The 20,832-nt window shown below is 51.3% G+C and overlaps 8 protein-coding genes across 8 annotated transcripts; 5 read left to right on the top strand and 3 right to left on the bottom strand.

The window, feature by feature from the left end:
* Positions 1 to 982: 982 nt before the first annotated feature.
* Positions 983 to 4,943, top strand: EDD37DRAFT_646888 (Rapamycin-insensitive companion of mTOR, N-term-domain-containing protein; the record flags this gene model as incomplete). Its single annotated transcript, XM_062817788.1, has 3 exons — positions 983 to 1,130; positions 1,179 to 4,531; positions 4,584 to 4,943. 3 exons carry the CDS (start codon positions 983 to 985, stop codon positions 4,941 to 4,943), a joined length of 3,861 nt encoding a protein of 1,286 aa, XP_062673087.1.
* Positions 4,944 to 6,270: 1,327 nt separating this feature from the next.
* EDD37DRAFT_254800 (PUA-like domain-containing protein) lies at positions 6,271 to 8,253 on the top strand. The gene has a single exon (XM_062810725.1). The coding sequence runs from the start codon at positions 6,420 to 6,422 to the stop codon at positions 8,109 to 8,111; it is 1,692 nt and encodes a 563-aa protein (XP_062673088.1). The 5' UTR covers positions 6,271 to 6,419; the 3' UTR covers positions 8,112 to 8,253.
* A 600-nt stretch (positions 8,254 to 8,853) lies between these two features.
* Positions 8,854 to 9,607, top strand: EDD37DRAFT_691612 (uncharacterized protein; the record flags this gene model as incomplete). The annotated part of the gene is made up of 1 exon (XM_062820026.1): positions 8,854 to 9,607. Exon 1 carries the CDS (start codon positions 9,023 to 9,025, stop codon positions 9,605 to 9,607), a length of 585 nt encoding a protein of 194 aa, XP_062673089.1. The 5' UTR covers positions 8,854 to 9,022.
* Positions 9,608 to 10,169: 562 nt separating this feature from the next.
* Positions 10,170 to 10,802, top strand: EDD37DRAFT_606028 (uncharacterized protein; the record flags this gene model as incomplete). The annotated part of the gene is made up of 1 exon (XM_062814852.1): positions 10,170 to 10,802. One exon carries the CDS (start codon positions 10,170 to 10,172, stop codon positions 10,800 to 10,802), a length of 633 nt encoding a protein of 210 aa, XP_062673090.1.
* A 777-nt stretch (positions 10,803 to 11,579) lies between these two features.
* EDD37DRAFT_254868 (uncharacterized protein) lies at positions 11,580 to 12,749 on the top strand. The gene is made up of 2 exons (XM_062810726.1): positions 11,580 to 12,037; positions 12,095 to 12,749. Exons 1-2 carry the CDS (start codon positions 11,827 to 11,829, stop codon positions 12,562 to 12,564), a joined length of 681 nt encoding a protein of 226 aa, XP_062673091.1. The 5' UTR covers positions 11,580 to 11,826; the 3' UTR covers positions 12,565 to 12,749.
* An 898-nt stretch (positions 12,750 to 13,647) lies between these two features.
* Positions 13,648 to 15,306, bottom strand: EDD37DRAFT_254886 (salicylate hydroxylase). The gene has a single exon (XM_062810727.1). It carries the CDS (start codon positions 14,979 to 14,981, stop codon positions 13,683 to 13,685), a length of 1,299 nt encoding a protein of 432 aa, XP_062673092.1. The 5' UTR covers positions 14,982 to 15,306; the 3' UTR covers positions 13,648 to 13,682.
* A 1,361-nt stretch (positions 15,307 to 16,667) lies between these two features.
* On the bottom strand, positions 16,668 to 17,140 carry EDD37DRAFT_254905 (uncharacterized protein). Its single transcript, XM_062810728.1, has one exon. It carries the CDS (start codon positions 17,012 to 17,014, stop codon positions 16,736 to 16,738), a length of 279 nt encoding a protein of 92 aa, XP_062673093.1. The 5' UTR covers positions 17,015 to 17,140; the 3' UTR covers positions 16,668 to 16,735.
* A 699-nt stretch (positions 17,141 to 17,839) lies between these two features.
* EDD37DRAFT_646893 (uncharacterized protein) lies at positions 17,840 to 19,519 on the bottom strand (the record flags this gene model as incomplete). The annotated part of the gene is made up of 1 exon (XM_062817789.1): positions 17,840 to 19,519. One exon carries the CDS (start codon positions 19,517 to 19,519, stop codon positions 17,840 to 17,842), a length of 1,680 nt encoding a protein of 559 aa, XP_062673094.1.
* Between the last annotated feature and the right edge of the window lie 1,313 nt (positions 19,520 to 20,832).

Below are 20,832 nucleotides of genomic sequence, written 5' to 3' on the forward strand. Positions count from 1 at the left end.
CATCGTTCTGGAGCTTCAGCCTGCTCCAGAGCATCACCTGAGGGCCATTTTGTACGATGAAAAGTAGAGAAATGTGAATACTCGTACTTGTTCATGAAGACTTCCTCAGAAATGTTGCTCATAACACATTTGTAGGCGGAGGAAAGTACGTCGAAGAGAAATAACGGTCCTTTCAATCCTCGATTGAAATTGCCCTAACAAATTAGATGACCGGCACCGATGATGTCAATGGCCTTGCAGCTGTCGATAAGGCTGGGGGTGTGGCTGCTCGGCTGAAGATGCTTAACCCTGCTGAATGCCCCCACGGTTTGCATTGTTCCTCAATTTTCAAAGAGGCTGCAAATATATGATGGCTGGAACTGTGCAGATGACTTTGAGTGTTGGTGAGGAACTGCCAAAGTATCGCTTTCGAGGTGCAAGAGCATAGAATATCCCGGTAGGTCAAGCAACCGCAGAATGTAGGTACACCCACGTGTTAGAGAGGCTGCCCTGATGCGGGGGTCGAATGGATTCGACAGACGCCTAAAGTCGATCCCGGGTTCGCGAATCTTTGACCCCGACTTCGGTACCACAACACTCCTGAAAGTCACTGTTACAGACGATTCTTGAATTATCACTCACGACGAGCACTCTATCACTGTCTTCTTATGACCAACACCACAGGTTCTGCACCTTCATCCTCAGTGACTCAGCAACCGAAGCGAACGTATCACGGCAATCCAGTCGTTACTCAGCTGTGTCCCTGTTATTTCCTGGTCCATTTCCGGCTCTAAGTACACCATCGAACTCAAACCACAGGCGGCTCAAATGAACAATACGCATATTCCGCGCACCTCAGTAGTCATCAAATCCATCTTCTCGCCTGAATGAAGGCTTGAGACCACACTCCGACAGAGCCGACCTCACCTCATGATCGTAGACTGCGCATCTGCTCCAGTACGAGACACTCCAAGAGGAGAGTCGTACACTCCATGGCCCACGGATGGCCTCATCAGATCAAGGGTCGGGCTACTCGGTGACGCCTACCCAAGGAAAGCCTTTCATGTTCAGACATGTTTCTAGAAAAAGTGACGATATCACCGCTTACCAGCGACCGACAGTCAAAGATGGCCGCTCACTATCCGGTGGAGGTACTGAATATCCGCAGCAGACTTCCGTACATACACTGACAATTGCAGGTCCACCGGGCTCCTTCAGTACAGACCTCCGAAGTGCTTTGCAGGCAGGGAGGACGACGCCGCAGGCTGACCTCATGAACGTGCCGAAGCTTTCGCGCCTGCAATCCCAATATAAAGATGGGGATACTCTCACAACCTCCGAACAACGGCAGGCTGCGGTCCGCGACAGGATAGCCAAGGAATTGAAGATCAAATTGGGGACGGAGAATATGTTGGAAGCGCTTTTGAGCAAAAACAATAAGCAAACGAAGGAACAGCGGCAGAAAGTTGAGATGGAGTTAGGCTCATCAAACAGGAAACTTGCCGAGTTGAAACAAGAACTCGATCAGGAGATTATACGCTCTCAGTCACCGACGACACCTCCCAACAACAGGATGACTAGCTACTTCCGCAGCAGCCCCCTAAGGACACCAGCGGAAGCCCCAGAGAATGATTTGACTGAGTCCATCGATAGCGAGTCGCCTACGCTGGTATTGACCGAGACTCTGCAGCAACTGGAAGCCGATGGGTTGCCTCCGGACTATTATATCGAGCGAGCAAACAAGCTGGTTGACCTCCTCAAGCGAAACGCCACCCTGAAGTACGATTTGGCTTGGTCAGTTTTCAGCCTCCGGGTCCAAATGATGCTGCTCAGCGAAAGCCCTGATGTTGTTGCCGCCGGGTACAGGCTTACCCGGCACGCCATCGCAGACCGCAAATCATTACAGACAATTCGAAAGTTGCACACGGACGAGCTGGTCATACTGTCATTAGTGAAGAAAGCGAACGCGGTTTTGGAAAGGGAACAAGCTGTCAAATTTGTGCGAGCCTTCCTTGATGTCAAAGACGGTGTCTACGAAATCTCGCGCGCCGTCGTTCGAAGTCTGGTAGCTGTTGCCGAGACCCCGGATGACCGATTGAAGGACATTTGCTTGTTGACCCTGGCAGAGTTGCTGACGAAGCACACCGACTTGGTGGTGTCTGCTAATGGTATGAGCACACTGACCGAAGCCTTGGCCGATGGCTCGTTTCCTGCTCCGGAGGGCTTGGTTGCCGCCTTTCTCCAGATCCTCGATCACCCACTGCAACGAAGATATCTTCACACCGGAAGAGAGTTTGAGGCAATGTTCGCACCTTTCACGGACCCGCTGCTGTTGAGTGGCAATGAGGACAAACTAAAAACATGTGCTCAAGCCATTTCTGCAATGCTCAAGACGTGGCCAGGGTTTCTGCTTCTATCGAGGAATGGCGCAGCACCCCTTCGCTCACTGATTGATTCTCTGGTTTACCCGATCACTCAATCACGCGATACCGTCTTGGAATTGTTCTTTGACATTCTCCGTATCAAACCACCTTCCTGGTCAAGCTCCTTCCTGGCGGGCAGAAGACTCACCACCTATGGAAGAGTCAACGCGATGCCGACGCAGCAGTCATTGCCAAGACCACCAATGGAGTACGACTCCGAGGGCAGATTCGACCTGACCTATCACTTCTCAGCATTCGTCCTAGCCGCGTTGGTAAAGGCTGGTCTGGTTCCCGCCCTTGTTGAGCTCATCAGGGCCGAAGAAGATCTCATGCTCAAGAGGAAAGCTGCACTCCTCCTGACCGAAGTTCTAAAAATGGCGCATCATGCCCTGCCTGAAGCTATCAGCGCGAATGTACAAGTCTTGGGCGAGTTAGTGCCCTCTCTTACGGATTATGGCTCTGAGGCTTCGTCTACGAATTTGGGCATGATATATCAGATCGAAAGCATCAATCGCACGCTCAACAAGACTGCTGCTTCCCAATATGGCCGACTTGTCCGGGATGATGAGCTGGCCGTTAGCCCACAGGCCGCTGAGAGGATGAAGTATACTGCTTCGATGGACGCTGACTCCTTCCGGCAAGCAATGATCGATAGTCAAATTCCGAATCACTCACAATACATCAAATGGAAGTGGGAACTGATCCATGGGCTGGTGGAAGGCCCCCTGACCAACCCCAGACGCCTGGAAGACGCCATTAGGTCCCCCAAATTCTTGAAGCGCCTTGTGGGCTTCTACCGTCCATTCAAATACAGGTTCTCGATCATTCGGAACACGAGGCCTAATCAACGCTACGTTCGGACCGGCTGTGCTCTGCTCAAGACGTTGACTCAAACATCCGTGGGTTTAGAATACCTCGCTGAGAATAAGCTTCTCGCGCAGATTGGAGAATGCCTTGCTCAAGTTGACCCGCATAGCGGTATTACGTCTGCAACACCGCTGTTTGATCGTCGTCAAATGAGCGAAACACTTAGCGGAGGTTACTTTGCCATACTTGGAGCACTGAGTCAGTCTGTTGAAGGCGTGCGGTTAATGGAGCGCTGGCATATGATGGACATGTTCTACCATCTGATCGAACTCAAGGACCGAGAAGACCTCATAAAAGCGCTTCTGGGAAACATGGACTACACTCTAGACACACATCTTCGAGTCATACTCTCTAAGGCATTGACATCAGGGGTCAAAGAAATCCGGATCTTCGCTACGAGACTGCTTCGAAGGTATGCGGTGGGAAGAGTTCACTATTCCTCCGGCATGCAAGATCGGGCCAGCTCTCATTGGGCCCTTCGGCTGGTGTTGACCCAACTGTACGATCCGGACATTGAGGTGTGCGAGATTGCAGTCAAGATTCTCGAAGAAGCCTGCAATCAACGCAGCCATCTTGAGTATGTGGTCAAATGCCGTCCTTCGCTGGACCATCTAGGTGAAATTGGGGCCCCTCTTCTACTACGATTTCTGGCCACTTCTGTTGGCTATCAATACCTGAGTGGTCTCGACTATATCACCCAAGAAATGGACGATTGGTTTCTGGGCCGCAACGATGCATACGTGGGCCTGGTGGAAGCCTCTATACTGCGTGCATACATGGACAGTAGCATCAACAAGATCCATTTCGCAGATGACCCTGCTGTCGACTCCCATGACCCAGGCATTGCACCACCACACTTTTACCGGGAACTTGCGCGTACCCAGGAGGGTTGCAAGCTTCTGAGACAATCAGGCCACTTCTACGAGTTCGCCTCTACGATCCGAGATGTCCGGCTCGACGAGGAAGATACCGAGACATTGACCAAGGTCAAAGCATGCATGTGGGCCATTGGGAATATTGGTTCTATGGATCTTGGCGCCCCGTTTCTGGAAGAAGCCGATGTGGTCGCATCAATTGTCCGGATAGCAGAAGGTGCGGAAGTGCTGTCTATGCGTGGCACGGCATGCTTCGTCCTTGGCCTAATCTCGAGGACGTTACATGGGTTTGAGATGCTTGCTGAGAACGGCTGGGATACTGCAGTGGATCCTCGAGGATGCTCCCTTGGTCTGTGCATGCCCCGGAACCTCGAGGTTCTATGTCTGGTAAGTTTGACTTCCATATCATGCCACGTTCTGAATGCTAATCCACTACCAGAAACCGATTGCATCCAATGAAGTAACACAGAGTCCGACAGCCGAAGAGGACGCGGAGTACAAGTCAGCAGTTACAGACGAGAACCCGACCCGAGCCAAAATACTCAAGCACATAGTCGAGATGGGAAACTCTGTCATGTACAAGAAGGCGGCGACCGAGCTTCACTCTATCAAAGCAAAACACCCTGCCCACTTCGCCACGACCGAGATGTTCCGGAAGACATTAGTGATTCTGCGAAGCCACCACTATCGGCTGCAAGCGTTGCATTTCATCTTGAACCTCTTCAACAAGGGTCTGATGCGACGAATCATTTTCGATGAGGAGATGGAGGGAGAAGACAGTGGGTCTGATACTGGTTAGATGCCGTTGTCAACCTAAACGTCGGATGAGATCCCCGTATACATGCGTTATATTCTTGGGTTTGGACCGAAGGTTTTTCACGACGGCGTTCTGTCGGTGGGTCAAGCGAGGTGCAAAACTGGACATGATCATGAAAACGTGGCAAGCGGAGCATGATGGTGGGTACTGAATCTTTTTCCGAACGGTTCATCGAGATCATTCATGATAGATCTGAGGGAGCAAGACGAAAAGAAGGAAGGGCTGGCTGATGATCTATGCTTCCGATGGCAGGCTTCTAGAAGCACTTGATGGATACAGCCCCAAGCGCCTCAAGCTGCTTGGCTCCACGAGTCATGTGGCGTTCGCATGCCCAATTCGACAAATGGACAGGTCATTGAGGTCATAAAAGATACCAAAACGGCGAGATGAGAACCCGGATTGGGCGAGACTCACGGCCTCATGCCCAGTGTGCGGTACCGGTATCTCTGGTTTGGGTCCAGGCTCCTGGTGCTATGACTTGTACAGTCGTGTACAAGTGCGGACTCTGCAACCAACAGGAGCTTTTAGAACCGGATTAAAGGTTCACGTGAAAGGACTGAGATGGGTAACAGCCTGGACGGTGATTATTGGAAGCTCGAAATGATTGACGTCTCTATGACTCGTACTAAATACAAGGGACTGATGACGCCTCTAGCCGGTGGCCATCAGCGAGAAACCAGCGGCCCCTAACACAATACCGGTAAGTTAGCGCCCCTCCATCGCTTTTCTTCTCCTCATGTTCCCCCAAGCATTGTCTTTAGACTGTTTGTTACCCCTCTAGCCGCTATTTCGTTGGTGCTCAGGGCCTTGATTGATCCCTGCTTCTCACTGGGGCCACTCACCTTCATTCTTCGATCACATCACTCTTTCGAGATCTCGATCTTCCACGACATCGCACTACCATCGAAAACCCTCGACCGTGGCAAAACACCCTCCAACCGCCATAGTGCATGCCTCGAGTGCCCACTACGGCCCCCGTCGTTGGTTACGGCCTTTACTGCTTTCCACTCAATCCCTGCCCCAGCGCTCTGGTGTCCAGCGGCCATGCCGGTGCTGTTCCTGATGAAGGTGCGGATCATCATAAGCCTTTTGGGGGTGGCCTCCCATGCGCTTGGACTTATCTGATTGCTCCCACAAAGTCTACTCGTCGTTGATCTCATGAAGAGACTAATGCATCGTTGATTCAAAGCCTCGCAATATCCTTTTTTCTTCTTACTGCTTGCCTGAAATTGTTCTCTCTCACCTCACGCCGTTCATTCTACGCACCCCTCACGTCTTTTAAAGCCCCTTCCTCCGCTCTATGCCCGGTCAGATCATAACAGTACGCTGCGCTTGAGCGTTACAGAAGATTACATTTGCACCATATCTCTTACGTCGCCCGCAGGATATTGGATGGTGCTGGAGAAGTCATTAAAGAGTGCTTGAGCAGAATCTACATCACCGAGGCTTGATGAGGTGATGGTAAGAGAGCGGAACAGGAATAAATGCAACCATCCTATATATGGATACGGTGCATCCGAAACCCTTAGTGGTCTTTCTAAGCACACGAAAGAGGAGGACCTCACAGGATCCTCACGACAGGCAGGAGACGTCGGGGCTCCGTCAACTGCGCAGATGAGTGGTGATGGATCACCGACGCGGACGAATGGCGGCGCATTCGACGCCTGGGATGGTGCCCGAGCAATTGTCAAACTGTTCCAGTGTTCTCAGTGCTCCTACCCTTTAAGAGACCCTACCACACTACCATGTGGCAACTCCTTGTGCCAGAATTGCTTACCGCCGCTGTACAAGCGCGAAAACATTACATACCCTCTTATGGAGGGGCGCTCGGAGGGGTTCCTGTGCCCTTTCAAGGGATGTGAGTTGGAACACTCGGTGGCAGATTGTGGAACAGATGTGACACTGAACAAAATCATGGATGTTCTCAAAACATACATGGACAACAGCAAAGCTGAATCTTCAGAAATGCCGCTGTTGTTGGAAGAACAGCTCGACTGGCCCAGCCTGGCCGCGAGGAATATGGACGTCATGCCCAGGTCACGTGTTCTTCACGGCGGACGCATCGTCTCGACATACACCCTCGCCGAAATGGGGGAGTTACACTACTCCTCCGACGTTGCTTATTCACCAGTAGACCCGGGCACCGAAGGGTCGACTCGAGAATTGGATCTGGCAACCTTGGGAGTGCTAAGAGAGATGGTCCAAGGCGAGACAGAGTGTCAAGTATGTTACCAAATCATGCTCGATCCTCTGACAACATCTTGCGGCCACACATTCTGTCGGAAATGCTTTGCCCGTGCAATGGACCACACAAATCTTTGTCCAATGTGCCGTCGCAGGCTTGCATTATTACCGAGCGTGGTGGGAGAACCTAGCAACAAAAGAATCACCTTCCTAACTCAGCACCTATTAACCGACTTACTGACGGCACGATTAACGGTTGATGCACAGGAGGACATGGTCGACGAAGTGTCACAATTACCTTTGTTCCCCTGCACATTGGCGTATCCTCAGATGCCCACCTTTCTGCATATCTTCGAACCACGATATCGACTTATGATACGAAGGGCTATGGAGAGTGGGTCACGCAAGTTTGGCATCGTGATGTACAGACCATACGGGACTCCACAAGGAGAACCTCATTTCATGCCCTATGGTACGGTGTTGTTCATTGAGCGCATCGAACTGCTTCCCGACGGTCGCAGTATCATTGAGACACGAGGACTACATCGATTTCGAGTGGTCGAGACCAGGATGCTTGATGGGTACATCGTCGGTCGGGTACAACGCGTCGATGACATCCCTGTACACGAAGAAGAAATCATCGAGGCCCAAGAAACAGCCATAACTGTACCGGAGGACGCCGATGAAGCGACACAGATTCAACATATGCCGACACAACGCTTGCTGGAGATGGCTATCGAGTTTGTGGAGCGAGCACGTTTGCAGTCGGCTCGGTGGGTTCACCAGCGAGCGCTGGCTGTCTACGGCCAACCTCCTTCCGACCCGGCAGTATTCCCTTACTGGCTTGCCAGTGTCCTACCTATATCCGAGGCCGAAAAATACCTTTTATTACCAGCAACGAGTGTGAGAGAGCGACTGAAGATTACCGCGCAATGGGTGCTGAGATTAGAGCGAGCAAGGCAGTAAGTTTACCTTTTCTTTCCCCTTTCCTTTCTTTTTAGGCATTGGAGGGTCATGTCGCCTGACATCGTATGCCTGAAGTGAGTTCGAAGCGGAACACCAGGCAGCAACCAGGTCCCACGAAGAACATGACACTACATCAGAAGAGTCACCTTAAGACAAACTCACAATCACCAATCAACAGCGGCAAAACGAGCCCATGGCTGCAGGCAGATGGAAGGAATGAATGAATGCATCACAGAAGACCAACAACTAACTTTTGTGGAATTTGACAGGCAGCAACCTTCTTCATGTATTGTTTTATGACTAGCCGGTGTGGGCATCTTGGTGGTTTTGTGCATGATGTTTGCATTTCTTCACGGACTTTGGATTGGACATGCTGGCATGTTGAGCGTTTATGGGGAGCAAGCGGCCTCTTTTGTCATGTACGAGAACATTTCCAGGGTGTTTGTGTTGTGGGGGTTTGTGATACTGGTCAGTCTGAGGGTCGTGATACCCTTGTTTTTATGATCTGGCTGAACCTCAGGCAAGAGCATGGCATAGCATGGCGTATATGGGGATCCAATAGGTGGGAGTCCCAAGGATCCCTATAAAGATCAGGCTTCTTAGATGCTTTACAGTTCAAAATGGTGTAGAGAACTTCTTGAAAGACGAACACATTTCCCTTTGACTTATCTCCTGCTTTTAGCGATGGTGGTGGATGTAGTGCTCAGCGAAGGCTAAGCAAGGCTGGGGGATACTGAGTATGCGTGACGTCATGGTGTTTTTCTTTACGAACATCTTGCTACAAACCAACAACGCCTGAGACCTCGTACCAGGAAGATCAATAAGGCTTCTGGTTTTGTTTCGATACCGGTGACTCTACCTCTGTTCTCACTACCCAAAACTCCTTCTTCGAGCCCTTATTCGCTGTCACAATGAGTCCCTCTAATCAATCAACTCATCTACTTCGTCTACTCGCTAGAGACATCCAAGCGACCACACGCCTTCAACGAACTTTCTCCTCCTCGCCGTCTCTCGGCATACAGAGGAAGCGTGTGCTCGACCCCTTCCGCACACCGCCGCAATTCCACGACGCATTACGTTTATGTTCGGCAAACAACACGTTATTACTCGCGCTCTTCACCACGTCTGCATGCGCACCGTGTCGGACCATCACGCCATTGTTGACGAGTCTGGTGGAGACGCGTCCCGTGGCGCCGGAAGACAAGTTCTCGGGCTTAGCGTTCGCCGAGGTCGAGCTGGACAGCCCCGACAACAGCAATGGAAACATGATGGATCTTGGGGTTGAGTGGGGCGTGACCAGTATGCCTACGCTCATTGGGTTTGGAGGGCGGAGGGCAGAACGTGTCACGGAACGGGTTGTTGATACGAGGATGTTGAGTGATCCGGTTAGGATGGCGGAGTGGGTTGATGAGTGGATGAGGAAAGGGGATCCGTTTGCAAAGGGTGGGAGTGGTGGTGCGGGAGGGGGAGGGATACTCTCGCGGATCTTTGGGTGAAGAACATGATATGAACAGGGGCAAAAATGTCAAGATGCTTGATGTGAGATGATCATTACGGGAGGACTATGCTATTCGGCAGACTGACAAACAAGTGCGAGAAAACGCCGTATACGATCGGTATCCACGGGGACGAGTGAGCAGAACTCGACAGCACCGTGATGCCTGATCATGCTTGACGAAGACTACCGTTTCTCGTCGAGAGGCTGTCATAGTGTTCGACTTGACGCCCATCCAATTGTGCGAGTCAGCCGGCCGACGGCTACTTGAAAGGATATTTTGAAGAAGGCCCTAGGAAGCATCGACTCCAGGCCTGGTCTTCGCCGTGAGAGCGGCAATGAAATCCCGATACCACTGGGCCTGATTAATGGCAAGTGACTTGCCCCAAACAGCATATTGTACATCCTTGACGGACGAGCCACCATCGACTGTTCTCCACCGGGGTCAGCGATTTCACTCTCCTCCAGACCGGCGAGAAAACACCGGCCGACTGACCTGACTCGCTTCGGGAGAACACGAAGCACGTCACTGTGAGGGTTGGTGAGTGCATGATTTTGGGAACATGGAAGCATCTTGCCCTTATAGTCCCGTCTATGAGGAGACCTACTTGATTGAGTGTTCCCAACACAACACTCGACAAGCTTCACACATGACTGTACCCATAATGCAAGTCCTGCCCTGCGAGATCCCCTCTGACCTTATAATTCGCCTCTGCAACATCGAGCAGACTCTTATCGACCTCTACAATCCTCATGCCTTCTTCACACCCTGTGAAACTCCCTTTCACCGTCCCTACCAGCGGCATAGCGACCTGACTCGGACCCAGAAACCTGTCTTCTTTGGGCCCACCTCCATTCACGAAGATGATGCAGCACGTGTTCTCACACGCTCGAGTCACGATTGCGGATTTCATGAAGAAGGCCTCGACTCCGGGGGTGATTTTCAGTCCTGCTTCAGACATGTCTCTCAAGAGGCACAAGGTGGGACAGATGATAATGCGTGCCCCTTGTCGGATCAGGGCGCGGAACGCTTCGGGAAAATCTATGTCCCAGCATATCAACAGTCCTTGTTACTGCTCTTGTATATTCCTAGAACCGTACCAGTCTACTTCATTCAATTCGATGTGGACTGGGGATCATTGTTCGAAAAAACAAAATCATCCACCATCACTACGCCATCAGTTTTGCAATCGTAGAACCTAGCTATTTCCAAGGCAAACTCCTGGGCGAAACGTGCTTGCTCTTTACTCCCTCCATGTCGAAGGATACCCCGTGTATGCCATGCAGCCTGCACTGGGCAACTCGCACATTTCAACGCTGCCGTTGTGCACAGTTGGGTTTCAACGTCTGATAGAATGGCGTCTTCGCTCACAAACCATTCATAGGGCATCAACAAGCATACACACATGGCTGCAGCCTATTGCCGGCAAGCCGAGAGTCAAAATAGGGAAGGGCCATCCGAGACGAGGAGTCCATCCTCCGCGAATGTTTTATTCTCAGTCTCCCGAGTTGCTCGAGTGGTGTGACAGTAAAGGTTTGCCTCAGTAGCCGAACATGAAGAAGCTATGTTGAACAAGGTGCAGCTTTGACGCAAGCCACCAACAACCGCCATCCTCAGCCTCCGTGAATTGTTTCTGTTTATGACCGTCCAAATACTCGTCGAGTGCGGCTGAAGAGTCGAAGCAGAGCCATGAACAAAAAGCAAAGACAAACCCTAACAGGTCTCAGATGCGGGGAGCAGCGCCCATCTTGAATGGGTTGCAGTGCACCTTGGTACCTGGGCCCTGAGTCCCTAAGTTAACAGAAACCATATTGACAAACACCCAATAGGGCAGCCTAGAAATCAGCGAAGCACCCTCAATCTCGCCATAAATAAAGAGTCCATGCGAAGGGTGGTGCCGAAATTGTTAGGTGCTTGACCTCATTTCGTTTAGTCTTGGGGCGCTAACCCGCCGCACCTAGGTTTCGTTGTCGCGAACAACGGGCTAACGCGCTTTCCATTTTTCGACGTCGTCAACACCATCGTACTGCGAAACCCTCCTTTTGCCATATTTGCCCTGCGCCACCACCACTACAGAAGATAACATCATCATCGTTACGGCTGCACCCATACCAAGTAGTCACTATATCAACTGCGCGATATAACCATCATTCATTACCAACCACATCTCACATACCACACGTCCACATACAAACTCCTTCTCACAATTCAAATTAGAGATGCGCTTCCTTGCAACTGCGGTCGTTGCGCTGTGCGCAGGCATTGTCGCCGCACAAAACAACGCCATCAGTGTTCCTTCGGGTCAAAGTACTCTGGATGTGACTGCTGGTCAATCCCTTACAATTCAATGGACGAACCCATCGAGTGGCACCGTCACAATCAAATTACAGCAGGATCCCATCACCCCCGACGGCGGTATCACCTTGGCTTGTACGTGAACCCGCCCTCACTTACCTAGTAGTAGTAAACTGACAGTGACCCACGTAGCTGGCCTTTCTGCTTCCGATGAGACCGCAACACTCTCAATACCTTCCGGTAACGAAGTAAACTCGCACGAGTACACCATCGAAATCATCGATGATACAGACTCGAGCAACATCAACTTCTCCCCGAATTTTGGTATTCAGGGCGCGACCGGAACCGCAACAGCGTCCGCCTCTACCGTTTCAACGACCGACAGCGCCACAAGCAGTGCCTCTGCTACTTCTTCCAGCGGCTCCACAACCAGTGGCTCTACCAGCTCTGCTTCAGCGGCTACCACCACATCCTCGAACAGCAGTAGTAGCACGGAATCATCTGCGACGACCACGACGTCGTCCGATTCCAGCACATCCTCTTCGGCCACTGCTTCGTCATCGCAAACCACGTCTGCTCCGAACACTAACAGCGGCGCGACTGAACTCAAAGTGCAAGGAGCGTTTCTAGCAGCCGCTGCTGCAATGATCGCGCTGCTGTAAAATCTTGGGAAATTAAACAAACAAAACCGCACCAAGACTTGTCATCGAAGCGCTGTGAGTACAGCTCCACCGTAACGTGCATGCACCCGGCTGGCTGCACCTCGAGTCCTCACATCTTCCCGAAACGGTTCAGCAAACTGTGTATATGTCACCTCTTGATTTTTCCAGTCCTGTTACGGCTGATTGTACTTTTTCTCGAGAGTGTTCAAGCATCCGGCCGCAACAGGATGACAACCATGTTATGAGTATATTCCCATTGATTTCGAGCGTGGCGCTGTTTTTAGGGACAGGGAACGACTGGAGGGCAGCGTTTGTCTTTCTTGGGTAGATATTGTCTTCCTGTAGAGCTCGATCAAATGTACAATTCAGATGGGCACCGACATCGTTCAGGATCTTCTTGAGGAGCGTAGGAAGGATGCCAAAGTAAACTCAGGTGCAGACGCAGGTTATATTGCAAGACGAGATAAGCACAACAAAACGCGCGGCGCCCATCATTTCGCACCTATGGGTCTCAATCCACTGCCACTGACAGCATTACGCGGCCTGGATTTCGTGTCTATCAGGAACATCACCGATGGGAGAGAATGGAGGGATAGGTCGACTGTCCACTTATGTATTTGATCGACTTTGTACGTTGTATGGAACGGTCGATCGTGAAATGCCAGCGGTGCATCAACCCGGTAACCAAAGTTCTGGGACTGGAATGCACCGGTGCCAACGCTGTCACGGCCGTTGCCCGGGACCGTCACCTCGGGACTGTCGTGTCATGAAAAGGTACCGATAACTACCATTCCAGGTATTGGTGACTTCCCCATCTGGCATTTTTTCTCGAACTGCGGGTTGGGCTGCACTCGGTGCGCGGCCATCAATGTTAAGCGCCTGGGGACATATATTAACCTTACGGAGGATTCAACCATCAAACGGTGCTTGTGTTCTCTACGACAGTATAAAGATGCTCACGAGTGAAACTTGGGCACATATTTTTCTTTCCAAAAAAGTACTCTGTCTTCGAGGTCTATCTATAGTACATAGTAGGGGTATCTTGTGATTTTCCCTGATAGGCACCAACACCTTCGTTCTCAAGCACCGCAACTGCAAATGCCCACCATGCAACAATTTCATTCAGGCATGACCTTCACGTTCGCCTCCCCGGCTTCGGCTTGCTGCGCCATCACCATAGCCATCATGCTTGTCATCCACTCAGCCATAGCTGTGGCGCCATCCTCGCTACTAAACATGACCTGTCCATTGTTATACGTCTCCTCAGCCTTCTCTTTCGCTCGCTCCGCCATAGCTCGTTCGAACTCCTCGACCAGGACATCTAGACGTCTTTGAAACGAAGCGGCATCCTCTGGCACAGTCTCAGACGCCTTGATGATAGCTTGGGACAAATCCAGCGCGTCGTGCATGGCGAGGTTTACACCTTCCGCGGCCCATGGGCACATGACATGAGCCGCATCGCCGATGACCGTCGCGCCCGTCTTGTGCTCCCAGCTGTGGTCAATGGGCAGCATGTACAACGGCATAATACCCAGTTTGGCGTCCGGGTTGTCCTTGGTCTCTTCGTCGCATGCGATCCGCACCAAGTCCTTGACTTTGGGACCAAATTGTCCGAGAAGGGCGTTGTCGTTTAGTAGCTTATTTATAGCCTCGGCGGGTGTGCCGTTGTTGAGGCCCAGCTTGTCACCAAAGTGCTCGTCGGCCGTTGTTAGGCAGACGTATATCCGCGCCGAATCCTGCAGCCCGCGCTGCGATAAGACCCCGTGTCTCTGGCCGAGGCACATGAAGGATCCTGTGCCGATATACTGTGCAAATTCCGGGTATTTCACCGTAACGTCTCGGATGGTCACCGTGATAAGTTGCCAGCCGGCATAACTGGGTTTCGTGTCGGTCAACAGGTTGCGCACACGGGACCAGGTACCGTCTGCGCCGATTACAAAGTCAAAGGTGTGTTTGCCGTGCTTGTCGAAGTCGAGCTCGATCTCCATGTCCCCAGACGAGGAGGAGGTGATCCGACTGGCTGAAATGAGCTTGTGCTCCCATTTGACTGAATCTGGGGGCAGTCGATCGAGCAGAATCTTGGTGAGCGAGTTGCGCGAGATTTCCGGACGAGTCGCAACTCCTCCGTCGTCCGTGTAGATGACGTCTCCCTCCTTGTTAGCTATGATTTGCGACTCGCTGCAGACGCCCGTATGTGAGTGAAATTCCTTTGAAAGACCGCATGCTTCGAGAGCCGCAAGCCCGGACTCTTCATGCAAGTCGAGCATGCCGACTGGTTTCGCAAGGTCTTCCTCGGTAGGCTGGGGCCGGAGTTCGAAGATTGTGAAAGGGATGTTGTGCTTGTGCAGGAGGTTTCCGACTGTTAATGAGGCCGGACCGCCACCAACAAGGGCGATTCTCGGTTTGTAGGCGCACATGTTGAACTGCAGGGCGCAGATGAAATTACTAGATCAGAAAGTACAGTATCTGTGGGGAGTTTCCAACAGTTCTGTTCAGATAGACACTAGATTTTGTGATGGAAGACAGCTAAGTCAATGAAATACCAATGGAGCCTACTGTTATATAGCATGAGACATCAATGCTATTGTTTGACGCTCGCCATCATCTCGGACGGTGGATCGTGTTTTGTGTCGACCGTGGGCTCCGAACGCCAGATGGTTCGTTGATATGTGTAGAATGATTGACTTCTCGGACATTAAGAAGGACCCGAATGTGAACCCGACCTGAGAGCCAGTGGCCAGGCGGCGTTACCTGTGACAGGCAGGTTGGCCGAGAGCGCTTAATCATCTCTATCTCTGTGAACCGCCGGAGCCTGCAACTCTCTCTCTTTCGTGGCCTTCGTCTAGTAAATGAATGAATCGAACACCTGTGGAGGCCCAGCATAGATGAAGAACTGATGTGGGGTCTACTTATCGAGTGCAAGGCTTGCAGCCCAGGGTCCTGCCGCAGTGCAGCTCTCAATGCCATGGATCGCACAAACCTTGCCCATGATCAAGGCTATATCAACCACGAGCAGAGCAACAGAGACCATCAGTGAAACAACTCGGTTCAAGTGAATACAATACGGACTTCAGTCAGACAAAATAGCATTTATTATCTGTCTAAATGCATTGATCGATGCTCCGCAACATCAATACCCAATGTCAAGTCGAGACGACACTTCTTATCAGCATCCCAGTTGATTCTAACCAAATACCTAGGTATCCCTGCTCATCTCAACATAGCTCTTGGGTGGTCATACAAGGAGTGACCTGTATCTCAACACCTATTCATACCCCTGCAGGTCATTGCTTGCATCACAATTACTCCGCAAAACATAACGGGGATCCATCCCGTGCTCTGACGCACAGATTCAGGCGTTCAGCGGGTGTTGAGAAACAAGGTATGCCATTCCGAAAAACCCCCATGATCAGAGTATCCAGAGGTTTGATCACGGCCCGTCAATCCGCACCTGAGGAACTGCGAATTGCACTGCGCAGTCGATTGCAGCACCCCAAAGCAGACTCGGCTACGTTATCAATGCTGCAAACAAGGACTGGGGCTGCTGTCGCCACCGATGCCGACTCCCGAAACCATCACCCATATGTCGATAGGATACTTAGGGAGTTGCAATGCACAACGAACCTCACAGTATGTAGTTGAGCAGTGGGTTTCACATGTGAGGCAGGTGAGGTTAGGCAAGGCAAGTCGCGAAGGTCGACTGTACGCCTGCATTATCACGCATATCAAACCCTTGCAGTGCGCATGCCTTATCACCATAACTCCTCCATCAATTCCCACACGTGCATGAACGGATCATTCTGTTTGTGGCAGTCCGAAATGCAAACCATTGATACGATCTACAACTCTTGGTTATCAAGCACCAGTAAACGACCTCACCTGCAGTCCCACGCATCCCACCTTATGCGACGACAAAAGGCTTCATCGTACGACGCCACAAAAAAGCCGAACGAAAGAGCGCCACATCTTGTCGTTCCTAATTTTTCCGGGCCCGAAGATTCGCCTGGATGCGGGATCGTTTCGACGCAAGACTAAGTTTCGTTTTTGAGTATGGCGAATCGAAGACATCCATTGCCCCTCGTACGAGTATTATTCTGCCTTTCAGCCGATCTGCTTGCAGTGCTCCTCTACTCGTACTCCGGCAAGTGAACAAGGCAAAGACATTGCACTCTCAAGCGGCGTATTGTCGGGGACGGCTTAGCTGGACGGGGGATATGTTTCCTAGCACTTCGAACATCCAAAGCCGCAAGACCTCAAACTGGGGATTTTCCCGGTGGGCAAAGTGTGGCGACCCATCGCCCGATCCTCCAGTGGAAGGCTGGACATTGAACAATCCCGTCCGTACGCTGCATTGCCAGTCAACGGGTTGACATCGCCTAGAAGTCGACCTTCCTTTCAGGGCACCCAGCACTACTGTGTAGAAACAAAGAAAAAAGAAAGATGTCATCATCGTTATGAAAAATTCTGACTGCAATGCTTTCGTCGAACGGTGTGACGATGTGTTTTGGAATCTCCTGAAGATCCTTACGTACAGATTTGATCGATCGCTGGGATCGTAACATCACGAGGTACGTCCTTGACGATGTGTCGCCCCAAATGCACCCCGCAAAAGGTGAAACTGTATCGTCACTCCGGGTTCTACTCGCAAGTTAAGCATTCCAGAAGAGCCAAATCGACTCCATCGAGAGAAAAAGGTACGGAATGTCCCTAGGTAAGGGGAAAACTCACGCGATCAGCAGGTACAGAAGGAATGTTTTGGTGAAACTCAACGGTCAAAGTCACAGTCATATGATCCGTTCTGGTCCCGATTCGGAAAACAAGGGATTTTGGCGTGTCTGTGCGTTTTCGGGGGAAACTGGGGTCTCCAGCTTCTTGCCGTGACCTTGCCGTGTCCCTGAACCAAGGAATTGTCAATGACCACGTCTAAGTTGAAGGCGGGTGCACCATGGTTTGCTCTGCCTGTTGGCTGTTCAGCATCTTCTGCGCACAACGGGAAATCGCGAGTACTGTTCGATGGCTGAAGTTCAATGCAGCCTCTTGTATTGACGCCGTCTATGTGTAGCCTGTGATGATAGTCATATCACCCGCCTCTTGTATAGCCTCCAATATATTTACAGTGTCGTCCTAGATCCTGCGTAGAGCTTCATCCTTCAGTAGCGTCATGACCAAAAGGCGACATGCTTTCTGCAGCGAGTACAAAGCCCAAAGCGCCTACGCTATGCTTCGCTTGAAATAGACACAAACCAGCAAAAGTGACCGTCCACCATCATTACCGTCATCTTCGATTCCAGCCCACGTTCCACACCACGTGGGCAATGTCTTTGAAAGTGTTCACAGCGTAGACTGCTTGACCGAACAGCGTACTGTTCATGACTGCTTCTTCTTCATTTTCGTCATATGGCATAAACATACCGGACTCGGTTCTCCTCATGTTAGGGTGGTTATCATGGTCGTCTTCGTCATCGTAAGGAGACCGCCCGGCCCCTAATGAGGATTGAGGTTGCCAAGGTTCATCGTTGACTTCTGGATCATCATCAAGAAGGAAGTTTTGACTCGGTCTCGACGGCCGGAGTGTTGCTTGAGATGGTGAAGGAGACAGCCTGTGTCCGCTATTCCACAACCCAAAGTTGCCTTTCGGCACCTCCGGAGGCTCAGGTGTATCGTGCCGGTATTTAAGTGTCGTAGATGGTAGTGGCACGATCGTCTTAGACTCGTTGCTAAAGCTGCCCCGGGGTGTCGCTCGATTACTAACATGACCTCCGCGTTGAGATGGAGCCATCATCAGACCGAAATCGTCATCTTCGTCAGTATCGATACCCACATCATCGTCTTCGGCTTTGTCGTCGTCTTCCGAGTCAATGGCTTGGACTTGACGAACTTCTTCATCAAAGAGAACATGTTTGCATTCCGAAGGTGTCGGGGCATCGGGCAAGGTAAACGACGAACGTTCAGCGGAAAAGAAGCCGCCGGGTGTTTCATGCTCGGCAGGCGTTGTGAGGACAGAGCTGTTTGGATATTGAGGTAGTGTGAATTCTGAATGTCCTCGCCGGAGAATCGGGCGGCCATGTGCAGGACTCGATTGCTGAACCCTGATAATGTCACTGGCTCTCTGCAGTAAAGAGTGTTGTGACCGTGATCGTTCCAGAATGGCGGCCGAAGCAGATTTCTTCTTAAGAATCGGCTTTTTCGAGACGAATGACGATGAATGGGACAGTCGGCTGGGGGGAGGGGAGCTCTTTTCAAATGATATAGGGATGGCCTTAGTCTGTTGTAAAGGTCCATAAAGCCAAGTCACATCACAGTCCTTGAGCCAGTTCAGTGTTTCGGGCGAGACAGTTTTGAGCTGGTTCTTGGCCTTAACCCACGACCTCCACGAAGCATTCTCGAGTCGTGTACCATTAGCAAGTGACCCTCTTCGGTGAGAGACGTAACTCCAAGATAACCAGATATCTTCCTCTTTCCACTCGTGGGACAAATAGTCAACGTGCCGTGTGGGTTCGGCTTCTATAGCTTGGTCGTCCTGTGTGGATTTGCTAGATAAGGACGACTCTTCGGTAATGGGGCTGGGTATCTGAGAAGCATCTTCTTGCTCGACTGGTTCTTCATATTGCTGGCTGGAGACGCCGGAGTTCCCAAACGCCGGAAATGCCATGTCATCATCCTCATCAAGCATATCCTTTTCTAACGAGAGGCTGCTTGCCGGTGTCGAGGCGTAGGAATCCCGCCTAGAGGATGTTGTGTAGGTCAATTGAGGAGAGGACGGCGCGGTTGAGGGTGCGGAATCTGCATAATGTCTGGCATAGTTGTGGCGCGAGTAAGATGAATTCTGTTTTGGTGTCTGACCGTATGGTACCGAATCCTTCAATGTAGAGAGGTCTGAATATGAGGACGAGTGTATGGGACTCGAGGAGAAAGGTGAGGCCCCAGGAAGAGGAGCCTGTAGAACGGTCGTCATGAGAAGCAACTCATGGGGTATTGTGTTATAATGCTTGAGAGCACTTGGTCGTCAACCAGAAGAATCAGCAGTAGCAGGAGTCACCAAAGGCAGTAACTCGTGACGGTGATAAAAGGTCTGCAACCCTCACTGCTTGGTTCTTTGTCTTTTTGCACACTCTGCCGTTATGCTTGTTGTTGAGCTGAGTTGAAGTCTGTCCGATATTTTCGCTCAACGCAGGCGGCGCGAGGGAGAGTGAACCCAGCAGATCGTGCTTACGACAGAGTGGGGGTTTTTGATGCTAGAGGAGGAGATGCTGGGGCAAGGCTTTTTGAGGCGACGTGAGGGTTTTCAAATGATCTGCGGTATGGGTAGAAGGACGAGGAACAGATCGAGGATCGTGGCAGTGAGTTACAATGCGAGTCTGGATTTGCAACGGGTATGCAGAGACGTAATGAATGGTGGAAGAGAATTTGTGGGAAAGAGTGGAGTGTACGTATGTAAGTCGAGGTTGGATCGAAGCGGGAGGAGCTGCTTTGTTCGATTGACCGTAGTAGCGAGGCGGTGGAGTCGAGGAGGGATGAGGAGGAAACGAGGAGAGGCACCCGAGGACGAGAATTTTGGCGCGAATTACAGAGAGATGACAGGGCCCTGTTTAGTTGTCGGAATCAAGGTTCAGAGAGGAGGAGTCCGCCGTGCCTCCCGAACGGCCGCGCAAAAAGAGCATTCGAAATACGCACAGACTGACAATCCCTTCCACAACCTGTTTCAACTAGTGGACGGTATCAAAGGTCAAAGGGGGAGTGGATTTCCCGGTTAAAAAGTGTGAAGTCTTAGCTGCATATATGTTGTCGATGCCAACAACCATTTGCTCTGGAGTATAGGCGAGAGCTGTCGGTCAAGGACTCGTGGGAGGACTCGCCCAGTCGCTAAGGTTGGCAGCGTGGGGAGGTCGAGAAAGAGGCGGAAAAAATCGCAAAGTGGCGTTGATGCGGCCGGCAATGGAAAGGCGAGGCGCAGGCGTAAAAGCGGGTTGCCATTTGAGACAGGTTCGCTTCATAAGAAAGTAAGGGTCCCTGCTTATGCCTATGTACAGGAGAGGAGCGCACAGACAAAGAGACGCGATTTGCAGCGAAGCAGCAATGGTCGTTTTGAGGAAAACTGGAGTCGATGTTAAGACGCGAATTATGGGTTTGTCGATTGAATGAGAAAGAGCTGCCAGGCGAGAATTGCCATGGAGGAGAAAGAAACCTCGATCTTTTTGTGTTACAAGCACAGCAAAACTGGTCTTGTCTGACATGAGATGTATCACTGTGGCACCCTGAATTTACTGC

The sequence above is a fragment of the Exophiala viscosa genome (assembly GCF_022695815.1).
Source record: "Exophiala viscosa unplaced genomic scaffold EDD37scaffold_2, whole genome shotgun sequence".
In the NCBI taxonomy this organism is placed as follows: Eukaryota; Fungi; Ascomycota; class Eurotiomycetes; order Chaetothyriales; family Herpotrichiellaceae; genus Exophiala; species Exophiala viscosa.

Coding starts and splice junctions, on each gene's coding strand:
- EDD37DRAFT_254868 (XM_062810726.1), top strand. CDS start 11,827: ATGCGCTTCCTTGCAACTGCGGTCGTTGCGCTGTGCGCAGGCATTGTC. Junction 12,038..12,094: donor CGGCGGTATCACCTTGGCTT/GTACGTGAACCC, acceptor TGACCCACGTAG/CTGGCCTTTCTGCTTCCGAT.
- EDD37DRAFT_254800 (XM_062810725.1), top strand. CDS start 6,420: ATGGTAAGAGAGCGGAACAGGAATAAATGCAACCATCCTATATATGGA.
- EDD37DRAFT_254905 (XM_062810728.1), bottom strand. CDS start 17,014: ATGATGACATCTTTCTTTTTTCTTTGTTTCTACACAGTAGTGCTGGGT.
- EDD37DRAFT_254886 (XM_062810727.1), bottom strand. CDS start 14,981: ATGTGCGCCTACAAACCGAGAATCGCCCTTGTTGGTGGCGGTCCGGCC.